At 42.0% G+C, this 26,634-nt stretch overlaps 2 protein-coding genes across 2 annotated transcripts in view; both read right to left on the bottom strand.

The window, feature by feature from the left end:
* Positions 1–6,759, bottom strand: part of LOC118980314 (olfactory receptor 1361-like) — a 36,474-nt gene extending 29,715 nt beyond the window's left edge. The window contains exon 1 of the mRNA XM_037036886.1: positions 6,034–6,759. Coding sequence (XP_036892781.1) covers positions 6,034–6,530 — 497 coding nt within the window. The 5' untranslated portion in view covers positions 6,531–6,759. The remainder of the gene's footprint in view (positions 1–6,033) is intronic.
* Positions 6,760–10,835: 4,076 nt separating this feature from the next.
* LOC118980313 (olfactory receptor 1J2-like) lies at positions 10,836–24,716 on the bottom strand. Its single transcript, XM_037036885.1, has 3 exons — positions 23,991–24,716; positions 22,799–22,808; positions 10,836–11,810 (listed from the first exon to the last, which is right to left on the bottom strand). The coding sequence occupies exons 1-3, from the start codon at positions 24,485–24,487 to the stop codon at positions 10,836–10,838; spliced, it is 1,482 nt and encodes a 493-aa protein (XP_036892780.1). The 5' UTR covers positions 24,488–24,716.
* Between the last annotated feature and the right edge of the window lie 1,918 nt (positions 24,717–26,634).

Here is a 26,634-nt window from a genome sequence, read left to right as displayed (position 1 = left end):
TGGTTTGCCACGACTTCCCCAGGAGGCACTGAGAGCTCCTGCACTGCTTCTTCTCATGTTGATGGGAAGTGCTCCATGAAGCCTGCGTCCTTTTTGTGAATGGTCAGTAGGAATGCTAGGGTCCTTTTTTCTTATTTGCCTTCTGCTCTAAAAGGGGCACCAGCAGCTTAAATTCATTGCAGGGACAGACAAAAGTACATTTATAGTCACATAAGTGTTGTTCTACCTCCAAGAATCTTATAAATATTTAAAATATTATTTAAAAAAAATTAAGGGCCCTATAATGTCAATTTCTCACATTCCTCTGGTATGGCCAGCTGTTCCTGGGCTGCCTAAACTCCCCTCCATATCAAAGTTTGTTTCTAAGGCCCAATGTATCTTAAAATGTTTCATAATTTCTGTATTTTTTCAACAAATGATTATGGAGCATCTTTCATGGAATCAAACTGCCCCAGGTGTCAGGAGTTGGCAAGTAGGAATGTGACTCACTGAGGGCAGCATGCCACATCTTAGTGCTTGGGGAGTCCATGTGTTGGGTGATCTGGAACAGGACTTCTGTTCTTCTCCCTATATCTCCCTTCCAGATACTCTCTCTAGGAGTCCTTGAATGGGTGAGGAGAGCTTTCTCACATAACCAGAGCTGCGGCAACCCTGGGATCCTGCTGCTCTCATCTTCTTGGTCTATAACTCTTTCATTTGACTGCTGTCTGCTGTTCTACATGCTGCGGGCCACTGGCAGTCTTCTCTGAGCCAGTGACCTCCACTTGCTTCTGTCCTTTGAGCTAGCAAGATGTCCTCCACTTCTCATGATCAGCTCTTTCAGGAGCAGGTCCCCTGGCAGAGTTCTATGGCCCCTGATGGCAGTTTGCAAACACGGGGGAGGCTGAGGTGTGAGATTGCTGAACACAGACTCACACTGTCCCTGCTGTCCATGTCCCCTCTGACATCCTGAACCTGCTGCTCAAACTGCTCAGTCAGCCCTGTGGACCCTCAGAGAATCTTAACCTGTTGACAGTGCAATACATGATTAAACCCGGTTTAGGGTTGGATTTAAATTCTTTGCCACAGGCCCCAAGCAAACTAGGAGATGAGGCTGGTGTCCACTTCAGTGACCCCCATATTGCAAAGGTCCACCAAGGGGCACTATTGACTATCACTGTTCAGTAGTAGCATCTTTAGCTCTCACCCACCCAAAATAGTTACCACTGTATTCTAAGTTCCAAATGTATTCCTCCCTTGGTACACCCAGCTACACTCACCCCCAATCCCAAAGTTCACACCTCTGTTCCTTAAAGGTCACCTGTTTCAAACAAGGTTAATGTAGTGTTGACATTAAAATGATTCACACTGAAGTACAAATTATTTATAAATCTTTGCATTGTGGTAGTGTGATGGGAGTGGGATGTGTTTTTCATTGGGATCAGCGTGGGTGGTGGCGGTGATGAAGAGCTTCCTGGTGCCCCTTGCCTAATTAGGGTATTTGCCTTCTTCCTGCTTGGAACCCTTTATTCAAAAGCAGGTGGTCACAAACTTGTTTCCTTGCTTCATTAAGGCTGCTAAACCTAATCAAAATTACTGAAAGTGCCTAGCCTTCCACTGTGTTCTTAAATATCAGTTCAGAGCCAGAGATCAAGAACAATTCTTTATTCTACCACCTAATTCCCATTGATTACCAAGACCAGGTCTAGTCTATTTTTAGAGATATTCTCTTATCTATTCCCTGTGCAGTTGTCTCCATTCAAATATACATCACCTGTTACCTGGATATACTGATTGAGCTCCCTGGCCCTAGGCTGTCCAATTCATTGCCAAACCATTGTATACACTGGTAACACAAATGTAGCCTGCCCTGTGTTTAATCTCCACTTTATCCCATCCCCAGGCAACAGCGCTCAATTACGTGCAAGGCAGCATCTAAGCTCCCCAACAGGGCACCGTAGCCCCTATGTAACATAGCCCTTGTCTGCCTGCCTAGGCTCATCTCTTGATGCTCTGCCAATTCATACACACATATAATTTTTATTTTTATTAAAAAATTTTTTATTGTTCAAGTATAGTTGTGCCCCTTCCCCCCACCATTACCCTCTCCTGTCCTGTGCCCCCCACATTCAGTCCCCACCCTGTTGTCCTTGACCATGGGTCCTTTGTACATATTCCTTGACTTGACTCATTTCACACATATAATTTAGCAACCTCTAACATTTTACATTTCCCTGATATTTCAGTGCCCTAGTTCCCTCTGTTCTCTCTGCCTAGACTGCCATTTCTGCCATTACATATTATAATCCTGAGCATCCTTTAACACTTAACTGAAGAACTACTTCTCCTGTAAAGCTTTTGCTGATATACAGGCAGCATTGACCATATCCTCCTTTGTGCTATTATCATTGATTGTAATTATGTCATTGTCTCTAAGCCTCAGTTTCCTCAACTGATACATGCAAATAATAACAGTATATGCTTCATAGGATTATTATGAGAATTAAAAGTGATAATACAGACAAAAATTTTAATATAGTGATTGACACATAGTAAACATGCATAATCAGCAGTTAGTAGTAGTATTATTATATGAAAGCACTTCTTAATACTCATACATATCTTTGAGTTTCCCTGGTTCTAGAATGTTCCCTTCATTAGCATGGAGGTCATGTCTGTATCCAGCTCTGTATGACCAGGGCAAGGCCTATTGACATAGAATAGTTAACTTCCTAAATGGCTATTGAATTAGAGAATCAATAAGAAATGGAAAGTCTCATTATTTTTCTGGTATTAACTTTAGCATTTTATCTTTAATGACAAGTACATTAAATTTTACGTATACTTGAGGTGTCCTCCTGATTTCATTTACAGCTGCTTCCCCCCTTCCCCCAAAAAAGAATCTTCAAAGATAATAATAAGTGTAACATTTAGGGTTTTCTATATCTCCCTTGAAAGCCAAGTGATTCTAATTTAGTAAATCTCCACTTTCCATCTGTGACAATATAGAATCATTTTTACTCTTGAAATTTATATGTCTGAGTTAAAATTTTACATGTATAGTAATATATCACCCAAAGCTCCAATGTGAACATTGGAGTGCCTGGTTCTGTGATATTGTGATTCTTCTTCCCTGAGAAAACACTGTCTATTGTTGTTACACTTTGAAAGGTTAATGTTACCTTTAACTTTTGAGGACACAAACTGGTCAGTTGAAGTGTCAGTGCTTACTAACTTCCACAAGTATTTGCAAACTTGTGACCACATCGCACACAATTTTTGAATATATAGCACACTTTGTTCCAAACCCAGTGAGGTGTGTTCACCAGGGAAGGTCATGAGATAGCCTTGGTGTGGCCGAGGGGAGATGCCCCAGATAAACTGCATACTTCCAAAGCCATTTCCAGAAGTTCTATATATGTATTAAATCAGTATTGCAACTACCAGTTTGCATTGGGCCATCTACAACCAGGGCAGGCTGATCTAGCATGACAGGAGGTGATGAAACACTTCCCAACAGGTGAGTGGGCTTGGCATTTCTTGAGAAAAATTCACTCAGAGCAATGCCACCAGTCCATGGCTAAAAATATGTCAGACAGAATCCTCCTTTGGAGGATGGGTCTGACAGGACCTGATAGAAGATCAGAGATCCAAGCTGCAGAACTGGAGTGCGAGCAGAGAAATCAAGCCACGTATTCATTGTTGTGTCCAGATCAACCAAAGCCTGCTTCCTCTAGACTAGCAAGAAAGTCTCCAGCCTCATTCAAGTTTTATTTTGGATCCAAAACTGGTTGAGAATGAACTTGCAGACAAAGAGACTTCAGGCCTGCAGTTTAGTAGAGTAGGGTGGGGGTGTAGGGCACTCTTTGTTTTTCCACATTAAAATAAGCTGGGATGCTGAAAGGCAGACCATCAGCTCCAGGCCCAGGGCAACTTTGAGTGAATATTGAGAGTAAAGAATAAGATTCTCTTCTGGTCTGTCTTTCCTCATCTACCCACCTAACAACTCACTCGTCCATTGTTCCTTAAGTCATTGGTTCTAATTTGAGCCAGAGAAGATGTGTTGCTGTGTCCTAGGACAGCTGATGGACTTTGAATTGTGGTTGTAATAATTTACATGACTTGCTCCCATGCTCACCATAACTCAAGCATTATCTATGCAAGTTCTCCAAAATTCACCTCATGCATAGGTAGGGAAAGCTAATGTTCATTACTGTTGGTCAGTTGTAGTGCTAAGCCAAATTTAGCATGTCATTTATTTCAAATAAAAAATATATTAGATGTCTTAGTAGTTTCTCAATTTACCTAGAAGAAGAAACTGATAGTAAGGGGAGTTAAGTATGTTGCCCAGGGCCATACACTCTGATAGATACAGTTCACAGTTGAAATCTGTCTTTCCCAAATATTTCTCTCTAATAGCTACACGGTGCTGAGTCCCACAACATTTGTGATCCTGTTTATTCTTAACTAAGTCCAGCCTGAAGAAAACTGTGTGGTCCTTCACTGGATGACAATGAAGTTAGATTACTTGGGCATGTAATACAAACCTGGGGTCACTAAGATGAGTGGAAATAATTTTTCAGAGAGACAGATAATGAAGAGATTGATACATGGAGCAGCTGCACTCGTAACTGTGGGCATTTTCCCAGAGCTACAAAGGGCACTATGACTGGCAGCTTCTTTTCCTGCCCCACCATCACCACCACCAACAACAAAAAATACAGAAAGAGCACTAAATGAGGTGAGGAAAGCAAAGGAGATAATTCACAAATTCCCAATTCTGCAATCTTTCATATGCTAAGGGAGCCCCATTTGCCAATATCTTCCAACAATTCACAAAAACTAATAAATTCCCAACATCACTCAACTCCAAACCACCCCCCCACCCTCTGGAAACCACCATTCTATTCTCTGTTTCTGTGAATTTGACTACTTTTGATTCCACGTATAAATGAGATCACGCAGTATTTATCTCTTTTGAGTCTGACTTATTTCACTTACCATAATATATAGTGTTTTAGGCATGCAGGATGAGTAGTTCCTGAGGTCCAATGTACAGCATGGCAAATACAGTTAACACTGCAGTGTTTTTCACTTTTATTTGCTAGGAGGGTAGATCTTAAATTCAGTCTTATCATCACACACAGAGCAGTAAAATGAAAGGATATCTATGTGGAGGTGATAAATATATTAATTTACTTAATTGTGATTATTTCACTATATATATATATATATATATATATATATATCTCAAAGCATCAAGTTGTACACTATAAATATATACAATGTTTATATATCAATTTTACTTCAATAAAACTATTTTTAAAATAGCTAATAAATTCCCAAGAAATAAGAGAAGAAACACATAATTCTACTAGCTATCAGTTTCTTACTCTAATGGACAAGAGTAATGATCAATAATATCAAGTTAGATCTCATGATTTATACTAAAGAATTGCAAGGAAAAGAGAGAATACCTGTACCAGAATGTAATTCAACTTATCAATAAATTACCAAGAACTTATTACATGGGGGCTCAAGACGGTGGGGCTCAAGTTTAGGTGGCTGGCATCTGGTAATAAATGTGTCTCTTATAGACATGAGCAAATGTTGTTGAGACAAAACTGTTGCCTGTTGAGGAGTTTCTCCAGAGCCCTCTTCATGTCCCTGTTCCTTAGGCTATAGATAAAGGGGTTCAGCATCGGTGTGACTACGGTGTACATCACCGAACCAATTATATTTTTGTTACTGGAGGTGCTGGATGAGGGAAAAAAATAGAGCCAAATAATTGTTCCATAATAAAGAGATACCACTGAGAGGTGGGAGCCACATGTAGACAAAGCTTTGCAGATGCTCTTGGTAGACGGAACCTTCAGGATGGTGGCCCCAATGCGGACATAAGAGATCAAGATGCATATCAGTGGGAGAGTAATGGCAGCCACTCCTGCTGTGAAAATGGCCAGCTCATTAAGGGAAGTGTCAGAGCAGGACAGTTTGAGCAGGGCACCAAGGTCACAGAAGAAATGGGGAAGAGTGTTGTCAGCACAGAAGGACAGCTGGGCCAGTAGAAGAGTGTGGGACAGGGCATTGGCACAAGACAGGATCCAAGACACAGCCACTAGTAAGGTACAGAGTGCCTCGCTCATGATGGTCATGTAGTGGAGGGGGTGACAGATGGCAACATACCTGTCATATGCCATTGAGGTGAGAAGGAAACTGTCCAGGTCAGTAAAAAATATGAAAAAATACATCTGTGCTATGCAGTCTGCATAGGGAATGAATTGATCCTGAGTTTGCATGCTCATTAACATCTTAGGGACAGTGACAGATGAGAAAGAGATGTCAGTGAGGGCCAAGTGGCTGAGGAAGAAGTACATGGGCATGTGCAGGTGAGAGTCCAGCCTGATGAGCAGCATGATGAGCAGGTTGCCCAGCACCGTGGTCAGGTACATGCCCAGGAACAGGGCAAAGAAGATGCCCTGGTGCTCTGGCCTGATGGGCAGCCCCAGGAGGAGGAACTCGGACACGCTGCTCTGGTTGTCCTTCCTCATGGACCTCCTCTGTCAGCTGGGGATGAAAGGGCAATGAGAAAAGTATAATCAGCAAATGTTTGATCCTGGGAGGTGTCCTATATTAAGTGACATTGATTCAATTAAATATGAGATGCAAAGTTCTCTAGTGAAGAAGCTCAGTGTCTTTCGTGAAACTCAGGCAAATGTAACTGAGGTTGTAGACATTTCCTAGGCCCAAGGTTTGATGCCTTTGAGGAAGGTATGGATCTATACTAGGGATTACAGGCAGGGCATCATCTAGCAGGCAGCTGGCTCTGATCATTTCCACAAGCAAGGCTCAGCCTTAAAGGTGTGGGAGGTGCTGACCAGTGGTGATTGTGATATCCCCGTCCCTAGGAAGTAGGAATAAGAAGTGACTTCAGGAAGAGCACGGAGGAGAGATGAGCACCTGTGTACATCCGCACACACAGGTATGCACTCACCTGATCCTGACCAAGGATCCAGTTCTGCTCTGAATGTTATGCTGAAGTCATCTAGCCTCTTGGAGTAGGGACTAGTCTTTCACCTTCTCTGTGGGACAGCCAGGAACCATATTTCTGACATCAGAAAACCTCTCACTGACACCAGAGGGTAACAGCACAGGCCTGGAGTTTACTCTTCTCAGTTCACCAGCTTCAGAAATGGAGATGAGAAGACTCCTCTCTATCTATCAGGGAAGCGACCCAAGGGACAAAGCAACAGGTTCCTGGTTAGAGACCTGCATTAAACACATCTTAATTGCTCAGTCTCCTTCTTACTCCCTCCAGGACAGATGCCCTAGGGCAGTGGTCCCTAAACTTTGATGTTCAGCATAATCACCTGGGAGCTTGTTAAAGATGCTCTGCCTCCAGAAATGCTCATTCACGAGATCAGGGCTCCAGGTGATTCTGAGGCAGATAGGTAGAAGTTGAGGAAACACCCTCCTTAGGGAGAACATCAGGGTGTATGCCCTGCAAGTGTGAGCTCAACAGATGTGGAAAGAGCTCCTTCCTGCCCTTCCCTGGCAGATTTGTGTTTCTCCTGGTTAGCTCATAACTTGGGTGTGTGGAGAGGGGTTTTCCTCCCCAGTGGATACTCCCTTTTGGTTCACTGCTTACAAAATGAATTCTGCTTGATGATGGAACTCCAAACAATGTAAACATGAAAACAGAGAGTAAAGTACTCATCCTTCCATTATTATTTTTGTCCTTCTAAAATGGTCTTTATTGATAAATTTTTATTTACATAAATAGGATTTATTTAAACAGTATGTTACAGCTCTCTTTTTCTACAGTGACTTATAATGTTTGCATTTTTGTATGTAAATATAGACATAGAATACATACAGTGTCAATATATCAATATACTTGAAATGTTAATTTTGGAGGAATGCAGACTGGTGCAGCCATTGTGGGAAACAGGGTGGAATTTCCTCAGAAAACTGAAAATGGAACTGCCTTTTCACCCAGCCATTCCACTGCTGGGATTATACCCTAAGAGCCCTGAAACACCACTGCAAAAGAACCTATGCACCCCAGTGTTCATAGCAGCACGATTTACAATAGCCAAGTGCTGGAAGCAACCTACATGCCCATCAGCAAATGAGTGGATCAAAAAACCATGGTTCATTAACACGATGGAATTCTATGCAGGAGAGAGATAGAAGGAGCTTATGTCCTCTGTGCCAGCATGGACAGAAGTGGAGAGCATTATGCTAGGTGAAGTAAGCCAGGCGGTGAGGGACAAATACCATATGATCTCACCTTTAACTGGAACGTAACAAAAGAAAAAAAGCTAACAAAATATAACCAGAGTCATTGAAATTAAGAACAACTTGACAATAGCCAGAGGAGAGGGGGCTAGAGACAGTGGGGAGAAGGGTACTCAGGAACACATGGACAAAGCCAAGGGGGAGGGTGGAAGCAAGGGAGGGAGGTGGGTTTGGAGGGGGTGGGGAGGAGCCATGGGGAGAAAATACAGACAACTGTAATTGAACAGCAATAAACTAATTTAAATTTAAAAAGTGTTAATTTTAGTCATTTTTTAACTGAATTAACAGAGATTCACTGTGAAACTCTACTCAGGATTACACTAAAGCTGGAAGTCTTCTCTTTTGGTAGTTGTCTCATCAAGGCTACTTCAGTATCTCCAAAGACATCCATTTTATTGGGCTTCATTGTCTTCATTTCCTGGTGTGTGTGTCTCACTCCTTTGAGAGAAAAGAGCCTAACGTTGGAAATGTTCGTGGAAATACATGGAGAACACAAGCCCAAGCGGAACCCTGTGGAAAGTCAGGCCAGAAAACAGATTGTTTTCATTTACTTGTCGCCCGAGTTTAAGTCTGTGGAATGAAATGAATAAGGCAAAGTTGTTACTTAATATATGACACATATCAAATATCAGTCTCTTTCAAATGTTTTGATTTCCAAGTTCACACCTCAGATTAGAGTCTGGGCATCACCACAGCCTTAACTGTCACTCTACTTGCTTATTATGTCCTAGTAAGTCTTACATGTAAAGTTGGGTAACCATATTGCATTTTTCTTAGGGCAGACACAAAAAGGAGATGAAAAGACTGGGATGAAAACCTGAGCCCCATAATAACAAGAACATGGGTGGGATTTCAGACAGATGCTGTTTTGTGGGCTGTGTCAAGAAGCACAGCAAGTCAAGTGAGGACCTCTAGACACGAATGACATAGTAAGGCAGAATTGTTCAGTGTCTTGTCAAGAGCTCCAGTGTCCCTTTGTGGGTATAGCGATACTCTGAAATCAAGTAATGGTCTGTAACAAATGTACATTTTATTGTGCATCACGTGTGAAATAATTGTTAGTTAAAATATTAAAGCATGTTTTTGAGTGACATTAGCAACATTACAAGTCATACTGAAATCTCACACAGATTCATGAAAACAAAAAAGCCACCGACGGATATAAGATGTGATTTTTTTCAAAACTTTGGCGTCTTTCACACTGAACATACAGTCTGGTGTGACAATACAAAGCATGATATGAAGTATCTCATGTATCTCTGTTACATATGAAAGACAAAGAAAACTAGGTAGTTCAGGAAAGAACTTCTCATATTAGAGATCGTCAAATGAAATTTACTACAGCCAGAATCAATCTGAAAACATCAACATGAACTGCAGATTTACTACTAAAATAGTGTAAACATTCCTTAGTTTCACTCTGCCCACTCCTAGATGTCAAGGAAGGTGTTGTGAATGTGCATCTCAGAACCTCATGATTTAACTCTTTCCATCAGGGCTCTTCAAGTCGCAGTACACAGAGCCACAGCATCAGCATCATGTGGGGGCATCATATGTGCATATTGGGGGAGCCCCACCCCAGAACTACTGAAGGATCGGGATTTGTGGTGGGAGATTCAGGGAACCTCTCTTTCAACAAGCTCTGCAGGAATTCTTGTGCACAAGAGGCCTGAGATGCTTTGATTTCACTCTTCCCTTGGCGGGGCAGGATGCCCATGAAGGTTACATTTAGGGCTGGAACTGCATTGGCATTTGTCGGAAAGTAGTGACATGTTCCCAGACTGTGCACTATAGTGTGGTTGTACACGGTGGGGCAAAAGTAGGTTTACAGTTGTGAGTACACAAAACACAGGATTTATTCTTGTGTTACTATTTATTAATTGTATTATTATTGTATTGATTTCCACACTAACAACTGTAAATGTACTACTGCTCCATCCTTTGTACTTACAAAGGATGGCAGCGTGAAACATGCTTTCAGTAATGATGGTGTGGGGGCCTGAGCAATGTCAGCCACACAGTGTTGGCACAGAGGGGACCTGGCCAGTCTTGGTCTCCTACAGGGATCTTCATCTTCACAGTTGTAACCTTTTATACCATGAGCAGAGAGTAATACATTTCCTCTTATTTAAGTGACAGCTAGTTTGGATTCTTTGATTTCTATAGACCCAAAAACAGTGAAAAGAAAAAGCCATTTAGTCTGTATAAAGTTATGTAGTGAAATAATATGGCTAATTTCTAATATTCTGGGTGTGTTAGAGACTAAGATTATAGTCCCACGATATTAGAGTCTTCAAAAATCTTCTCAAAAAAGAGCCAACCAAAGTGTTTATTATTGTATCATTTTTGCCTCCCAATGTAGACATAAGAAAATTGATTTAGCATTTGCTAATCAAAGTAATTGGTAAAGGAGAGCATTGTTAACAATAGAATGAAGCTCTGGTCAACAGTATTTACCAAGTGCATCCAACGTACCTTCAGTTGTCTTAGGGCTTATGTCTCAGGAGACCTTAAAATTTTCGGACATATTCAAATACAAAATCAAGTCTGTGAGATCAACCAAGATGAGGTGATGATTGGAAGAAACGTCGCTGATATTGCTCACAGGAAAATGCTACTTTCCTGAAAAGCTTCCCAAAAGCCTGTTTCATGTCCCTATTCCTAAGGCTATAGATAAAGGGATTCAGCATGGGTGTGACTACGTTGTACATGAGGGCCACAATGACGTCCTTGTCAATGAAATTGCTGTATGTTGGGAAAAGGTACTGGCCGAACATTGCTCCATAATACAAAGTCACCACACAGAGGTGGGACCCACATGTGGACAGTGCTTTATAGACCCCCTTGGTTGAAGGAACCCTCAGGATGGTGGCCCCAATGTAGCCATAAGATACCATGATACATATAAATGGCAGGGTCAGGATCGCCACCCCTTCTGTGAATATGAATAACTTATTAAGAAAGATGTCTGAACAGGAGAGCTTGAGCAGGGCACCAAGGTCACAGAAGAATTGGGGAAGAGTGTTAGCAGCACAAAAGGACAGCCGGTTCAGGAGAAGGGTGTGGAAGAGGGAATTGGCAAAGGACAGGATCCAGGACACAGCCACTAGTAAGGCACACAGCTCTTCCTTCATGATGGTGGTATAGTGCAGAGGCTGACAGATGGCAACATATCGATCATATGCCATTGATGTAATAAGGAAGCTGTCCAGGTCAGTAAAAAACAGGAAAAAATACATCTGTGCTATGCAGTCTGCATAGGGAATGGATTGATCCTGAGTTTGCATGCTCATTAACATCTTAGGGACAGTGACAGATGAGAAAGAGATGTCAGTGAGGGCCAAGTGGCTGAGGAAGAAGTACATGGGCGTGTGCAGGTGAGAGTCCAGCCTGATGAGCAGTATGATGAGCAGGTTGCCCAGCACCGTGGTCAGGTACATGCCCAGGAACAGGGCAAAGAAGATGCCCTGGTGCTCTGGCCTGATGGGCAGCCCCAGGAGGAGGAACTCGGACACGCTGCTCTGGTTGTCCTTCCTCATGGACCTCCTCTGTCAGCTGGGGATGAAAGGGCAATGAGAAAAGTATAATCAGCAAATGTTTGATCCTGGGAGGTGTCCTATATTAAGTGACATTGATTCAATTAAATATGAGATGCAAAGTTCTCTAGTGAAGAAGCTCAGTGTCTTTCGTGAAACTCAGGCAAATGTAACTGAGGTTGTAGACATTTCCTAGGCCCAAGGTTTGATGCCTTTGAGGAAGGTATGGATCTATACTAGGGATTACAGGCAGGGCATCATCTAGCAGGCAGCTGGCTCTGATCATTTCCACAAGCAAGGCTCAGCCTTAAAGGTGTGGGAGGTGCTGACCAGTGGTGATTGTGATATCCCCGTCCCTAGGAAGTAGGAATAAGAAGTGACTTCAGGAAGAGCACGGAGGAGAGATGAGCACCTGTGTACATCCGCACACACAGGTATGCACTCACCTGATCCTGACCAAGGATCCAGTTCTGCTCTGAATGTTATGCTGAAGTCATCTAGCCTCTTGGAGTAGGGACTAGTCTTTCACCTTCTCTGTGGGACAGCCAGGAACCATATTTCTGACATCAGAAAACCTCTCACTGACACCAGAGGGTAACAGCACAGGCCTGGAGTTTACTCTTCTCAGTTCACCAGCTTCAGAAATGGAGATGAGAAGACTCCTCTCTATCTATCAGGGAAGCGACCCAAGGGACAAAGCAACAGGTTCCTGGTTAGAGACCTGCATTAAACACATCTTAATTGCTCAGTCTCCTTCTTACTCCCTCCAGGACAGATGCCCTAGGGCAGTGGTCCCTAAACTTTGATGTTCAGCATAATCACCTGGGAGCTTGTTAAAGATGCTCTGCCTCCAGAAATGCTCATTCACGAGATCAGGGCTCCAGGTGATTCTGAGGCAGATAGGTAGAAGTTGAGGAAACACCCTCCTTAGGGAGAACATCAGGGTGTATGCCCTGCAAGTGTGAGCTCAACAGATGTGGAAAGAGCTCCTTCCTGCCCTTCCCTGGCAGATTTGTGTTTCTCCTGGTTAGCTCATAACTTGGGTGTGTGGAGAGGGGTTTTCCTCCCCAGTGGATACTCCCTTTTGGTTCACTGCTTACAAAATGAATTCTGCTTGATGATGGAACTCCAAACAATGTAAACATGAAAACAGAGAGTAAAGTACTCATCCTTCCATTATTATTTTTGTCCTTCTAAAATGGTCTTTATTGATAAATTTTTATTTACATAAATAGGATTTATTTAAACAGTATGTTACAGCTCTCTTTTTCTACAGTGACTTATAATATTTGCATTTTTGTATGTAAATATAGACATAGAATACATACAGTGTCAATATATCAATATACTTGAAATGTTAATTTTGGAGGAATGCAGACTGGTGCAGCCATTGTGGGAAACAGGGTGGAATTTCCTCAGAAAACTGAAAATGGAACTGCCTTTTCACCCTGCCATTCCACTGCTGGGATTATACCCTAAGAGCCCTGAAACACCACTGCAAAAGAACCTATGCACCCCAGTGTTCATAGCAGCACGATTTACAATAGCCAAGTGCTGGAAGCAACCTACGTGCCCATCAGCAAATGAGTGGATCAAAAAACCATGGTTCATTAACACGATGGAATTCTATGCAGGAGAGAGATAGAAGGAGCTTATGTCCTCTGTGCCAGCATGGACAGAAGTGGAGAGCATTATGCTAGGTGAAGTAAGCCAGGTGGTGAGGGACAAATACCATATGATCTCACCTTTAACTGGAATGTAACAAAAGAAAAAGAGCTAACAAAATATAACCAGAATCATTGAAATTTTTTTAAATTTAACTTGTTCAAGTACAGTTTTCTTTCTTGTATTCCCAGTCCTGCCCCCCGCCAGTGTTCCCCACATCCTTTCCATCTCTGCCCCCCACCTTAGTTATTGTCCATGTGTCCTTTATACTTGTTCATGTGAGTCCTTCCCCTTTTCTCCTGTGATTCTTTCCCCTCTCCCTTCTCCCCTCTGGACCCTGTCAGCATGTTCTGTATTTCAGTGTCTTTGGTTACATTTTGCTTGCTTGTTTGTTTTGTTGTTTAGATTCCTGTTAAAGATGATATCATATGGTATTTGTCTTTCACTGCCTGGCTTATTTCGCTCAGCATAATGCTTTCCAGTTCCATCCATGATGTTGCAAATAGTAGGAGCTCCTTCTTCCTTTCTGCAGCATAGAATTCCACTGTGTAAATGTACCATAGTTTTTTGCTCCAGTCATTGACCGATGGGCATCTAGGTTCCTTCCAACTCTTGGCTATCATAAATTGTGCTTCTATGAACATCGGGGTGCATAGGTTCTCTTGGATTGGTGCTTCAGGGTTCTTAGGATATACTCCTAGCAGTGGAATTGCTGGGTCAAAAGGCTCGTCCATTTTTAGTTTTCTTAGAAAATTCCATACTGCTTTCCATAATGGTTGTACCAGTCTGCAATCCCACCAACAGTGAACTAGAGTCCCCTTTTCCCACAACAGTTGTTGGAGACAACACTTGTTTGCTTCTTTGTTCATGGTAGCCATTCTGACTGTTGTTAAGTGGTATCTCATTGTGGTTTTGATTTGCATCTCTGATAACTAGTGATATCGAGCAAGTTTTCATGTGTCTCTGGATCCTCTGTATGTCCTGCTTGGTGAAGTGTGTGTTCAAGTCCTTTGCCCATTTTTTAATTGGGTTGCTCCTCTTCTTTGAGTAGAGTTGTGTGGGTTCTTTGTATATTTTGGAGATTAAACCTTTCTCTGAAGTGTCATTGGCAAATATGTTTTTGCAAACTGTTGCTTCTCTTTTTATCTTGATACTGTTTTCCTTGGACATGCAGAAGCTTTTAAGTTTGAGGAGATCCCATTCATTTATTCTTTCTGTTATGTCCCTTGTTCTAGGGGATGTATCAGTAAAAATATTGCTGCTTGGTATATCTGAGATTTTCCTGCCAATGCTCTCCTCTAGGGCTTTAATGGTTTCCCAGGTTATATTTAAGTCTTTTATCCACCTTGAATTTATTTTGGTGAATGGTGTAAGTTGGTGCTTGAGTTTCATTTTTTTGCATGTTGCTGTCCAGTTCTCCTAACACCATTTGTTGAAGAGGCTATCTTTACTCCATTTTATGTTACTGCCCCCTTTGTCAAATATTAATTGACTGTAAAGATTTTGGTTTATTTCTGGGATCTCAGTTCTATTCCATTGGTCTATGTGCCTGTTTTTATGCCAGTACCAGGAGTTTTGATTACAGTGGCCTTGTAATACAGTTTGATATCAGGTATTGTAATCCCTCCTACTTTGTTCTTCTTTCTCAAAATTTCAGCTGCTATTCGTGGTCTTTTGTGCTTCCATATAAATTTTTGAAGTGTTTGTTCTATGTCTGTGAAATATGCCATTGGCACTTTAATAGGTATTGCATTGAATCTGTAAATTGCTTTGGGTAGTATGGACATTTTGATGATGTTAATTCTTCCAATCCATGGACACAGTATATGTTTCCATTTGTTTGCATTTTCCTTGCTTTCTTTCTTCAGTGTTGTGTAGGTTTCTGCATACAGGTCTTTAACCTCCTTCATTAGGTATATTCCCAGATGTTTTATATTTCTTTTTGCTATATCAAATGGGATTTTTTCTTGATTTCTGCCTCTGCTGATTCATTGTGAGTATACAAAAATGCCTTTGATTTCTGGATATTGAGTTTGTAACCCGCTGTTTTGTCAAATTCATTTAGTACTTCGAGCAGTTTTTTGGCAGAGTCTATAGGATTTTCCATGTACACTATCATGTCATCTGCAAACAATGACAGTTTTGTTTCCTCCTTTCCGATTTGGATGCCTTTTATTTCCTTTTCTTCTCTGATTGCTGTGGCTAGAACTTCCAATACTATATTGAATAGAAGTGGTGAAAGTGGACAACCTTGTCTTGTTCCCGATCTTAGTGGAAAAGCTTTTAGTTTTTGTCCATTGAGTATGATGTTGCCTGTAGGTCTTTCATATATGGCCTTTATTATATTGAGGAATGCTCCCTCTCTTCCCACTTTGCTGAGTACCTTTATCATAAATGGGTGTTGTACCTTATCAAAAGCTTTTTCCACATCTATTGTCATGATCATGTGGTTTTTGTCTTTGCTTTTGTTAATGTGGTGTATTACATTTACTGATTTACGAATATTGAACCATCCTTGCATCCCCGGGATGAATCCCACTTGGTCGTGGTGTATGATCTTTTTGATGTATTGTTGGATGCGATTTCCCAATATTTTATTGAGATTTTAGCGTCTATGTTCATTAGCGATATTGGCCTGAAGTTTTCCTTCTTGGCAGTGTCTCTATCTGGCTTTGGAATTAGGATGATGCTGGCTTCATAAAAAGAGTTGGGGAGTTTTCCCTCCTTTTGGATTTTTTGAAATAGTCTGTGAAGAATTGGGGTTAGTTCTTCCTTAAAAGCTTTGTAGAATTCTCCTGTGAAACCATCTGGTCTAGGGCTTTTGTGCGATGGGAGTTTTTTTATTACTTCTTCAATTTCATCTGCTGTTATTGGCCTATTTAGGTTTTCTGCTTCTTTTTCATTGAGTTTTGGAAGATTATATTTTTCTAGAAATTTGTCCATTTCATCTAGGTTTTCAAATTTCTTGGCATACAGCTCTGCATAGTAATTCCTTACAATCCCTTCTGTTTCTGTGGTATCAGTTGTAATCTCTCCTCTTTTATTTCTGATTGTGTTTATTTGGGTCCTCTCTCTTCTTTTCTTGATGAGCCTACTTAAAGGTTTATCTGTTTTGTTTATCTTTTCAAGAAACCAACTCCTGTATTCATTGATCCTTAGAATTGTGCTTTTATTCTCTATGTCATTTAATTCTGCTCTGATCTTGGTTATTTCCTTCCTTCTACTTGCTCTGGGCTGTCTCTGTTGTTGTCCTCGAATTCTTGGAGGCGTCGGGTTAGGTTGTTTGTTTGAAATGTTTCTATTTTCTTTAGGTAAGCCTGTATTGCTATGAACTTCCCTCTCAGGACTGCCTTCACTGTGTCCCATAAGCTTTGGATTGTTGTGAGTTCATTTTCATTTGTTTCCAGAAACTTTTTTATTTCTTCCCTGATTTCTATCTTGACCCATTTGTTGTTTAATAGCCTACCATTCAGTCTCCATGATTTTGGGTGTTTTGGTTTTTTTCCTGTGGGGTTATTTTCCAATTTCAGTCCCTTGTGGTCGGAGAAAATGCTTGGTATGATTTCTATTTTCATAAATTTGTTGTGTCTCTTTTTGTGTCCTATCATGTGATCTATGTTGGAAAATGTTCCGTGTGCATTTGAAAAGAATGTGTATTTAACTTCTTTAGGATGAAGGGCTCTGTATATATCATTTAGGTCCATTTCATCTAGGGTGTTGTTTAGTGCAGCTATATCTTTGTTGATATTTTGTTTGGAAGATCTGTCCATTTTTGAGAGTGGGGTGTTAAAATCCCCTACTATAACTGTGTTGCTGTCAATATCTTTTTTGAGGTCCTCTAGGATTTTCTTTATATATTTGGGTGCTCCTATGTTGGGTGCATATATATTTACGATGTTAATGTCTTCTTGGTGGATTCTTCCTTTGAGCAATATGAAGTGACCTTCTGGGTCTCTCTTTATGGCCCTGTTTTTGAAGTCTATTTTGTCTGATATGAGAATTGCTACCCCGCCTTTTTTTTCTTGTCCATTTGCTTGGAAAATTTGTTTCCATCCTTTCACTTTTAGTGTGTGTTGGTCTTTTGACCTGAGGTGGGTCTCTTGTAGGCAGCATATGTGTGGGTCATGCTTTCTTATCCATTCAGCTATTCTGTGTCTTTTAATTGGTGCATTTAATCCATTTACATTTAAGCTTATTATTGAAAGGTACTTATTCATTGCCATTTATGTACCTGTGTTCCTCTCTTTCTCTCTCTTTTCCTTCCTTTCCTCAAAGCAGCCCTTTTAGTAATTCTTGTAGAGCAGGTTTGGTGGAAGTGTATTCTTTTAGACTTCTTTTGTCTTGGAAGCTCTTTGTTTGGCCTTCTATCTTGATTGAGAGCCTTGCTGGGTACAGTAGCCTTGGTTATAGGCCTCTGTTTCTCATTACTTGGAATATCTCTTGCCATTCTCTTCTTGCTTGGAATGTTTCCATTGAGAAGTCAGTAGCCAGCCTTATTGGGACCCCCTTGTATATCACTTCCTTTTTCTCCCTTGCTGCCTTTAGGATTTTCTCTTTGTCTTGGAGGTTTGCAATTTTAATGATGATGTGTCTTGTAGTAGGCCTCTTTGGGTTCCACCTGCTGGGGACTCTCTGCGATTCCTGATCCCTGCGACTTTATCTCTCCTCAACTTAGGAAAATTTTCCATTATTACTCTTCCAAGTAGGTTTTCTATCCCTTGTTCCTCTTTCTCTCCTTCTGGTATTCCTATTATTCGGATATTATTACGTTTCATGTTGTCTTGCATTTCTCTTAAATTCTCTTCATTTTTTCTGATTCTCTTTTCCCTTACTTGGTCCGTCTGGGGGATTTTTTCTATCCTGTCTTCAATCTCACTTATGCGATCTTTCACCATATCGATTCTATTCTTCATATCTTCTACTGTGTTCTTCAGTTCAGAAATTGTATTCTTCATTTCCTCTTAGCCTTTACTGATGGTTTCTGTTTCCTTTTTCATGTTGGTATAGTTTGCAGAGAGTTCATTGTAGCTCCCCTGTAGTTTCTGGTAGCTCATTGTAAGCTCTTTGAATTTCCTGATAACCAATGCTTTGAATTCCACATCTGATAGTTGACTGGCCTCTATTTCATCTAACATTCTTTCTGAGGCTTCCTCCTTTTCTTTTGTTTGGGGCTGTTTCTTTGTCTTCCCATTGTTTGTGATACTCTTCTTGTTGTCCTCCACTTCTTAAATTGATCTGTTCTGGTTCGCTGGGTTTATGGTGTGAACTTCTGTGGTAGGATACCTGTGAAAGTCAGCGGTGCAGTCTCCTGCAGGTATCTTGGTGTTCTCTGCTTCCACCTACTCCTTTCTTTACTGTGCGTGTGTGATCAGTTGGGGCGGGGGAGGCAAAATGGTTTATGATAGCAGAAGATTATTTTATGTTATTTCCAGACACAGTGGGCAGAGAAAAAATGGACAATTCTTAGGCTATGTATAGAGTTAACCGTGCTCTTCGACCCAGCTTACCACTTTTAGGAAAGGGTGGGCATAAGTTAAGTGTCTTGTTAAGAAGGGGGGGGGGGCTTGTGAGTTGTATCTAGAAAGCAGTGTGGTTGCGGGTGGTCAGATTTGAGGTGAGGTGACAGTACAGGTTAGTAACTGGGTGTAGCGCGTCAGTAAATAGAGTAATAGAATTCAGGCACCTGTAAGGTGGTCTAAGGTCCGAGAGATGTGTTATGAAGTATTACTGTTGTACAGAACAGCTCTTATTTACAATAATATTAGAGCAACACTCACGTGATAGATTCTATGTGATCTGTCTAAATGGGGGTTATAGAGTTTGGGTAGTATAGCAAAAGAAAGCACGTGAAGTATAGAAAATCAGCAAAACACTGTGGAGGAAAGAGCAGTGGGAACCTGTCAGGTAGTACAGTATACCCAGCCAGGACAAAAAAACCTGTACAGAAAGAGGTGGGATACAAAGGTATTCTTAAAATAAAAAAAGGAGTAAGAATAATGCAAAAAAATAACAATACACCTAAAAGAAAACTAAGCAACACACAAACAAACAATCCAACACACACACACACACACACACACACACACACACACACACTGAAAATTCAGGAGAAAAGGGGAATAAGCGGAAAATTTGGGAAGAACAGAAGGACTAAAACCGGACAAAAAGGAAAAGAAATGAAGGACAGAGTATTGAAAGATAGAGCAACAATACAGTTTACAAGATACAAGATTAATTACAAAAGAGGTTGAGAGAGAAAAAAAAGGGGGAAGAAAACACACACACACACACACACACACACACACACACACACACACACGAGAAGGAAAAAAAAAAAGGAAGCACCCTTCCTTTGTTGGTTTCAAACTGTCCAAACCGGTTTTTCTGGTTGGGGTGTCTCTGAGGGCAGGTATACAGGAGCTTGCGAGCAGGCTGCCCATTGGACTGTGGTCGCCTACAGCCTGGGGAGGCTGCCTGTGTCCCTCCTCAGTCCCCTGGCGGGACCCAGGCATTTCCACTCCTCCCCTGGATGGCTGCTGGGTGGGTGGGCCGTGAGGCAAGCTTTGGTCTTAGAGCCACTCAGTTCACTTTCCAATAGAGACTCTCCACAAAGCCTGTCTCTCAGCCCAGCCCAATCCCAAAAGACCAGCAATGACAGTGTACTTCTTAAATACCTCGGGCCGGCGGGCTGGCAGGTTGGCAACCGGAGAGTCCGCAGTTGCCACCCTTTAAGTTAACTTAAGCCCACAGGTCTCTGCCAGGTATTAACCTGCCTACCTACACGGGGAGGGGGGAGTCAGGTCTCTCCCACAGAGTGTGTTGCCAGCCCACCAGGTGCCGGGCTTCCAGCTTTCACTCCATCACAGGCGCCACCGCCCTGGATTCAGACAAGGCTTCTGTTTCCCACTGATGGTGCTGGCCCCCGTTGCCCACGAATTCTCGTCAGTACTCATGCTCCGCCAGAGGTCACCTGCCCTGGGCGCCCCCGGGCGGACCCGCAGCTTATGAGACAACAGGCGCGCAGCCCCTTTTGTCCTCACTCGCCTTCTGGAGTTCTCGCCAACATGCAGCTTTCTGGTTCCTCTGTCACACTCTCTGGACTTCTATTTTCATAAATGTTGGGGAACTGTTGGTTAATTATGCTGTTCTTCGGTAGATCCGCCCGGATTTTCCACCAGATGCATGAGAGGTGGGAATCTCGGTGCTACTCTGTCGTCACCTTAACCCCAGATCAGAGTCAAGGTTGCTTCCAGCAAAATAGCCAAGTGCTGGAAGCAACCTACATGCCCATCAGCAAATGAGTGGATCAAAAAACCATGGTTCATTAACACGATGGAATTCTATGCAGGAGAGAGATAGAAGGAGCTTATGTCCTCTGTGCCAGCATGGACAGAAGTGGAGAGCATTATGCTAGGTGAAGTAAGCCAGGCGGTGAGGGACAAATACCATATGATCTCACCTTTAACTGGAACGTAACAAAAGAAAAAAAGCTAACAAAATATAACCAGAGTCATTGAAATTAAGAACAACTTGACAATAGCCAGAGGAGAGGGGGCTAGAGACAGTGGGGAGAAGGGTACTCAGGAACACATGGACAAAGCCAAGGGGGAGGGTGGAAGCAAGGGAGGGAGGTGGGTTTGGAGGGGGTGGGGAGGAGCCATGGGGAGAAAATACAGACAACTGTAATTGAACAGCAATAAACTAATTTAAATTTAAAAAGTGTTAATTTTAGTCATTTTTTAACTGAATTAACAGAGATTCACTGTGAAACTCTACTCAGGATTACACTAAAGCTGGAAGTCTTCTCTTTTGGTAGTTGTCTCATCAAGGCTACTTCAGTATCTCCAAAGACATCCATTTTATTGGGCTTCATTGTCTTCATTTCCTGGTGTGTGTGTCTCACTCCTTTGAGAGAAAAGAGCCTAACGTTGGAAATGTTCGTGGAAATACATGGAGAACACAAGCCCAAGCGGAACCCTGTGGAAAGTCAGGCCAGAAAACAGATTGTTTTCATTTACTTGTCGCCCGAGTTTAAGTCTGTGGAATGAAATGAATAAGGCAAAGTTGTTACTTAATATATGACACATATCAAATATCAGTCTCTTTCAAATGTTTTGATTTCCAAGTTCACACCTCAGATTAGAGTCTGGGCATCACCACAGCCTTAACTGTCACTCTACTTGCTTATTATGTCCTAGTAAGTCTTACATGTAAAGTTGGGTAACCATATTGCATTTTTCTTAGGGCAGACACAAAAAGGAGATGAAAAGACTGGGATGAAAACCTGAGCCCCATAATAACAAGAACATGGGTGGGATTTCAGACAGATGCTGTTTTGTGGGCTGTGTCAAGAAGCACAGCAAGTCAAGTGAGGACCTCTAGACACGAATGACATAGTAAGGCAGAATTGTTCAGTGTCTTGTCAAGAGCTCCAGTGTCCCTTTGTGGGTATAGCGATACTCTGAAATCAAGTAATGGTCTGTAACAAATGTACATTTTATTGTGCATCACGTGTGAAATAATTGTTAGTTAAAATATTAAAGCATGTTTTTGAGTGACATTAGCAACATTACAAGTCATACTGAAATCTCACACAGATTCATGAAAACAAAAAAGCCACCGACGGATATAAGATGTGATTTTTTTCAAAACTTTGGCGTCTTTCACACTGAACATACAGTCTGGTGTGACAATACAAAGCATGATATGAAGTATCTCATGTATCTCTGTTACATATGAAAGACAAAGAAAACTAGGTAGTTCAGGAAAGAACTTCTCATATTAGAGATCGTCAAATGAAATTTACTACAGCCAGAATCAATCTGAAAACATCAACATGAACTGCAGATTTACTACTAAAATAGTGTAAACATTCCTTAGTTTCACTCTGCCCACTCCTAGATGTCAAGGAAGGTGTTGTGAATGTGCATCTCAGAACCTCATGATTTAACTCTTTCCATCAGGGCTCTTCAAGTCGCAGTACACAGAGCCACAGCATCAGCATCATGTGGGGGCATCATATGTGCATATTGGGGGAGCCCCACCCCAGAACTACTGAAGGATCGGGATTTGTGGTGGGAGATTCAGGGAACCTCTCTTTCAACAAGCTCTGCAGGAATTCTTGTGCACAAGAGGCCTGAGATGCTTTGATTTCACTCTTCCCTTGGCGGGGCAGGATGCCCATGAAGGTTACATTTAGGGCTGGAACTGCATTGGCATTTGTCGGAAAGTAGTGACATGTTCCCAGACTGTGCACTATAGTGTGGTTGTACACGGTGGGGCAAAAGTAGGTTTACAGTTGTGAGTACACAAAACACAGGATTTATTCTTGTGTTACTATTTATTAATTGTATTATTATTGTATTGATTTCCACACTAACAACTGTAAATGTACTACTGCTCCATCCTTTGTACTTACAAAGGATGGCAGCGTGAAACATGCTTTCAGTAATGATGGTGTGGGGGCCTGAGCAATGTCAGCCACACAGTGTTGGCACAGAGGGGACCTGGCCAGTCTTGGTCTCCTACAGGGATCTTCATCTTCACAGTTGTAACCTTTTATACCATGAGCAGAGAGTAATACATTTCCTCTTATTTAAGTGACAGCTAGTTTGGATTCTTTGATTTCTATAGACCCAAAAACAGTGAAAAGAAAAAGCCATTTAGTCTGTATAAAGTTATGTAGTGAAATAATATGGCTAATTTCTAATATTCTGGGTGTGTTAGAGACTAAGATTATAGTCCCACGATATTAGAGTCTTCAAAAATCTTCTCAAAAAAGAGCCAACCAAAGTGTTTATTATTGTATCATTTTTGCCTCCCAATGTAGACATAAGAAAATTGATTTAGCATTTGCTAATCAAAGTAATTGGTAAAGGAGAGCATTGTTAACAATAGAATGAAGCTCTGGTCAACAGTATTTACCAAGTGCATCCAACGTACCTTCAGTTGTCTTAGGGCTTATGTCTCAGGAGACCTTAAAATTTTCGGACATATTCAAATACAAAATCAAGTCTGTGAGATCAACCAAGATGAGGTGATGATTGGAAGAAACGTCGCTGATATTGCTCACAGGAAAATGCTACTTTCCTGAAAAGCTTCCCAAAAGCCTGTTTCATGTCCCTATTCCTAAGGCTATAGATAAAGGGATTCAGCATGGGTGTGACTACGTTGTACATGAGGGCCACAATGACGTCCTTGTCAATGAAATTGCTGTATGTTGGGAAAAGGTACTGGCCGAACATTGCTCCATAATACAAAGTCACCACACAGAGGTGGGACCCACATGTGGACAGTGCTTTATAGACCCCCTTGGTTGAAGGAACCCTCAGGATGGTGGCCCCAATGTAGCCATAAGATACCATGATACATATAAATGGCAGGGTCAGGATCGCCACCCCTTCTGTGAATATGAATAACTTATTAAGAAAGATGTCTGAACAGGAGAGCTTGAGCAGGGCACCAAGGTCACAGAAGAATTGGGGAAGAGTGTTAGCAGCACAAAAGGACAGCCGGTTCAGGAGAAGGGTGTGGAAGAGGGAATTGGCAAAGGACAGGATCCAGGACACAGCCACTAGTAAGGCACACAGCTCTTCCTTCATGATGGTGGTATAGTGCAGAGGCTGACAGATGGCAACATATCGATCATATGCCATTGATGTAATAAGGAAGCTGTCCAGGTCAGTAAAAAACAGGAAAAAATACATCTGTGCTATGCAGTCTGCATAGGGAATGGATTGATCCTGAGTTTGCATGCTCATTAACATCTTAGGGACAGTGACAGATGAGAAAGAGATGTCAGTGAGGGCCAAGTGGCTGAGGAAGAAGTACATGGGCGTGTGCAGGTGAGAGTCCAGCCTGATGAGCAGTATGATGAGCAGGTTGCCCAGCACCGTGGTCAGGTACATGCCCAGGAACAGGGCAAAGAAGATGCCCTGGTGCTCTGGCCTGATGGGCAGCCCCAGGAGGAGGAACTCGGACACGCTGCTCTGGTTGTCCTTCCTCATGGACCTCCTCTGTCAGCTGGGGATGAAAGGGCAATGAGAAAAGTATAATCAGCAAATGTTTGATCCTGGGAGGTGTCCTATATTAAGTGACATTGATTCAATTAAATATGAGATGCAAAGTTCTCTAGTGAAGAAGCTCAGTGTCTTTCGTGAAACTCAGGCAAATGTAACTGAGGTTGTAGACATTTCCTAGGCCCAAGGTTTGATGCCTTTGAGGAAGGTATGGATCTATACTAGGGATTACAGGCAGGGCATCATCTAGCAGGCAGCTGGCTCTGATCATTTCCACAAGCAAGGCTCAGCCTTAAAGGTGTGGGAGGTGCTGACCAGTGGTGATTGTGATATCCCCGTCCCTAGGAAGTAGGAATAAGAAGTGACTTCAGGAAGAGCACGGAGGAGAGATGAGCACCTGTGTACATCCGCACACACAGGTATGCACTCACCTGATCCTGACCAAGGATCCAGTTCTGCTCTGAATGTTATGCTGAAGTCATCTAGCCTCTTGGAGTAGGGACTAGTCTTTCACCTTCTCTGTGGGACAGCCAGGAACCATATTTCTGACATCAGAAAACCTCTCACTGACACCAGAGGGTAACAGCACAGGCCTGGAGTTTACTCTTCTCAGTTCACCAGCTTCAGAAATGGAGATGAGAAGACTCCTCTCTATCTATCAGGGAAGCGACCCAAGGGACAAAGCAACAGGTTCCTGGTTAGAGACCTGCATTAAACACATCTTAATTGCTCAGTCTCCTTCTTACTCCCTCCAGGACAGATGCCCTAGGGCAGTGGTCCCTAAACTTTGATGTTCAGCATAATCACCTGGGAGCTTGTTAAAGATGCTCTGCCTCCAGAAATGCTCATTCACGAGATCAGGGCTCCAGGTGATTCTGAGGCAGATAGGTAGAAGTTGAGGAAACACCCTCCTTAGGGAGAACATCAGGGTGTATGCCCTGCAAGTGTGAGCTCAACAGATGTGGAAAGAGCTCCTTCCTGCCCTTCCCTGGCAGATTTGTGTTTCTCCTGGTTAGCTCATAACTTGGGTGTGTGGAGAGGGGTTTTCCTCCCCAGTGGATACTCCCTTTTGGTTCACTGCTTACAAAATGAATTCTGCTTGATGATGGAACTCCAAACAATGTAAACATGAAAACAGAGAGTAAAGTACTCATCCTTCCATTATTATTTTTGTCCTTCTAAAATGGTCTTTATTGATAAATTTTTATTTACATAAATAGGATTTATTTAAACAGTATGTTACAGCTCTCTTTTTCTACAGTGACTTATAATGTTTGCATTTTTGTATGTAAATATAGACATAGAATACATACAGTGTCAATATATCAATATACTTGAAATGTTAATTTTGGAGGAATGCAGACTGGTGCAGCCATTGTGGGAAACAGGGTGGAATTTCCTCAGAAAACTGAAAATGGAACTGCCTTTTCACCCAGCCATTCCACTGCTGGGATTATACCCTAAGAGCCCTGAAACACCACTGCAAAAGAACCTATGCACCCCAGTGTTCATAGCAGCACGATTTACAATAGCCAAGTGCTGGAAGCAACCTACATGCCCATCAGCAAATGAGTGGATCAAAAAACCATGGTTCATTAACACGATGGAATTCTATGCAGGAGAGAGATAGAAGGAGCTTATGTCCTCTGTGCCAGCATGGACAGAAGTGGAGAGCATTATGCTAGGTGAAGTAAGCCAGGCGGTGAGGGACAAATACCATATGATCTCACCTTTAACTGGAACGTAACAAAAGAAAAAAAGCTAACAAAATATAACCAGAGTCATTGAAATTAAGAACAACTTGACAATAGCCAGAGGAGAGGGGGCTAGAGACAGTGGGGAGAAGGGTACTCAGGAACACATGGACAAAGCCAAGGGGGAGGGTGGAAGCAAGGGAGGGAGGTGGGTTTGGAGGGGGTGGGGAGGAGCCATGGGGAGAAAATACAGACAACTGTAATTGAACAGCAATAAACTAATTTAAATTTAAAAAGTGTTAATTTTAGTCATTTTTTAACTGAATTAACAGAGATTCACTGTGAAACTCTACTCAGGATTACACTAAAGCTGGAAGTCTTCTCTTTTGGTAGTTGTCTCATCAAGGCTACTTCAGTATCTCCAAAGACATCCATTTTATT

Source organism: Sturnira hondurensis, unplaced genomic scaffold (assembly GCF_014824575.4).
Source record: "Sturnira hondurensis isolate 20B ecotype Veracruz unplaced genomic scaffold, ASM1482457v3 Scaffold0022908, whole genome shotgun sequence".
Lineage (NCBI taxonomy): Eukaryota > Metazoa > Chordata > Mammalia > Chiroptera > Phyllostomidae > Sturnira > Sturnira hondurensis.
The sequence above is the reverse complement of the archived record's forward strand: the minus strand, read 5'-3'. Positions and strand labels throughout refer to the sequence as shown.

Bases quoted from the DNA above. Each gene is read 5' to 3' on its own strand.
- LOC118980313 (XM_037036885.1), bottom strand. From the start codon at position 24,487: ATGAGGAAGGACAACCAGAGCAGCGTGTCCGAGTTCCTCCTCCTGGGG.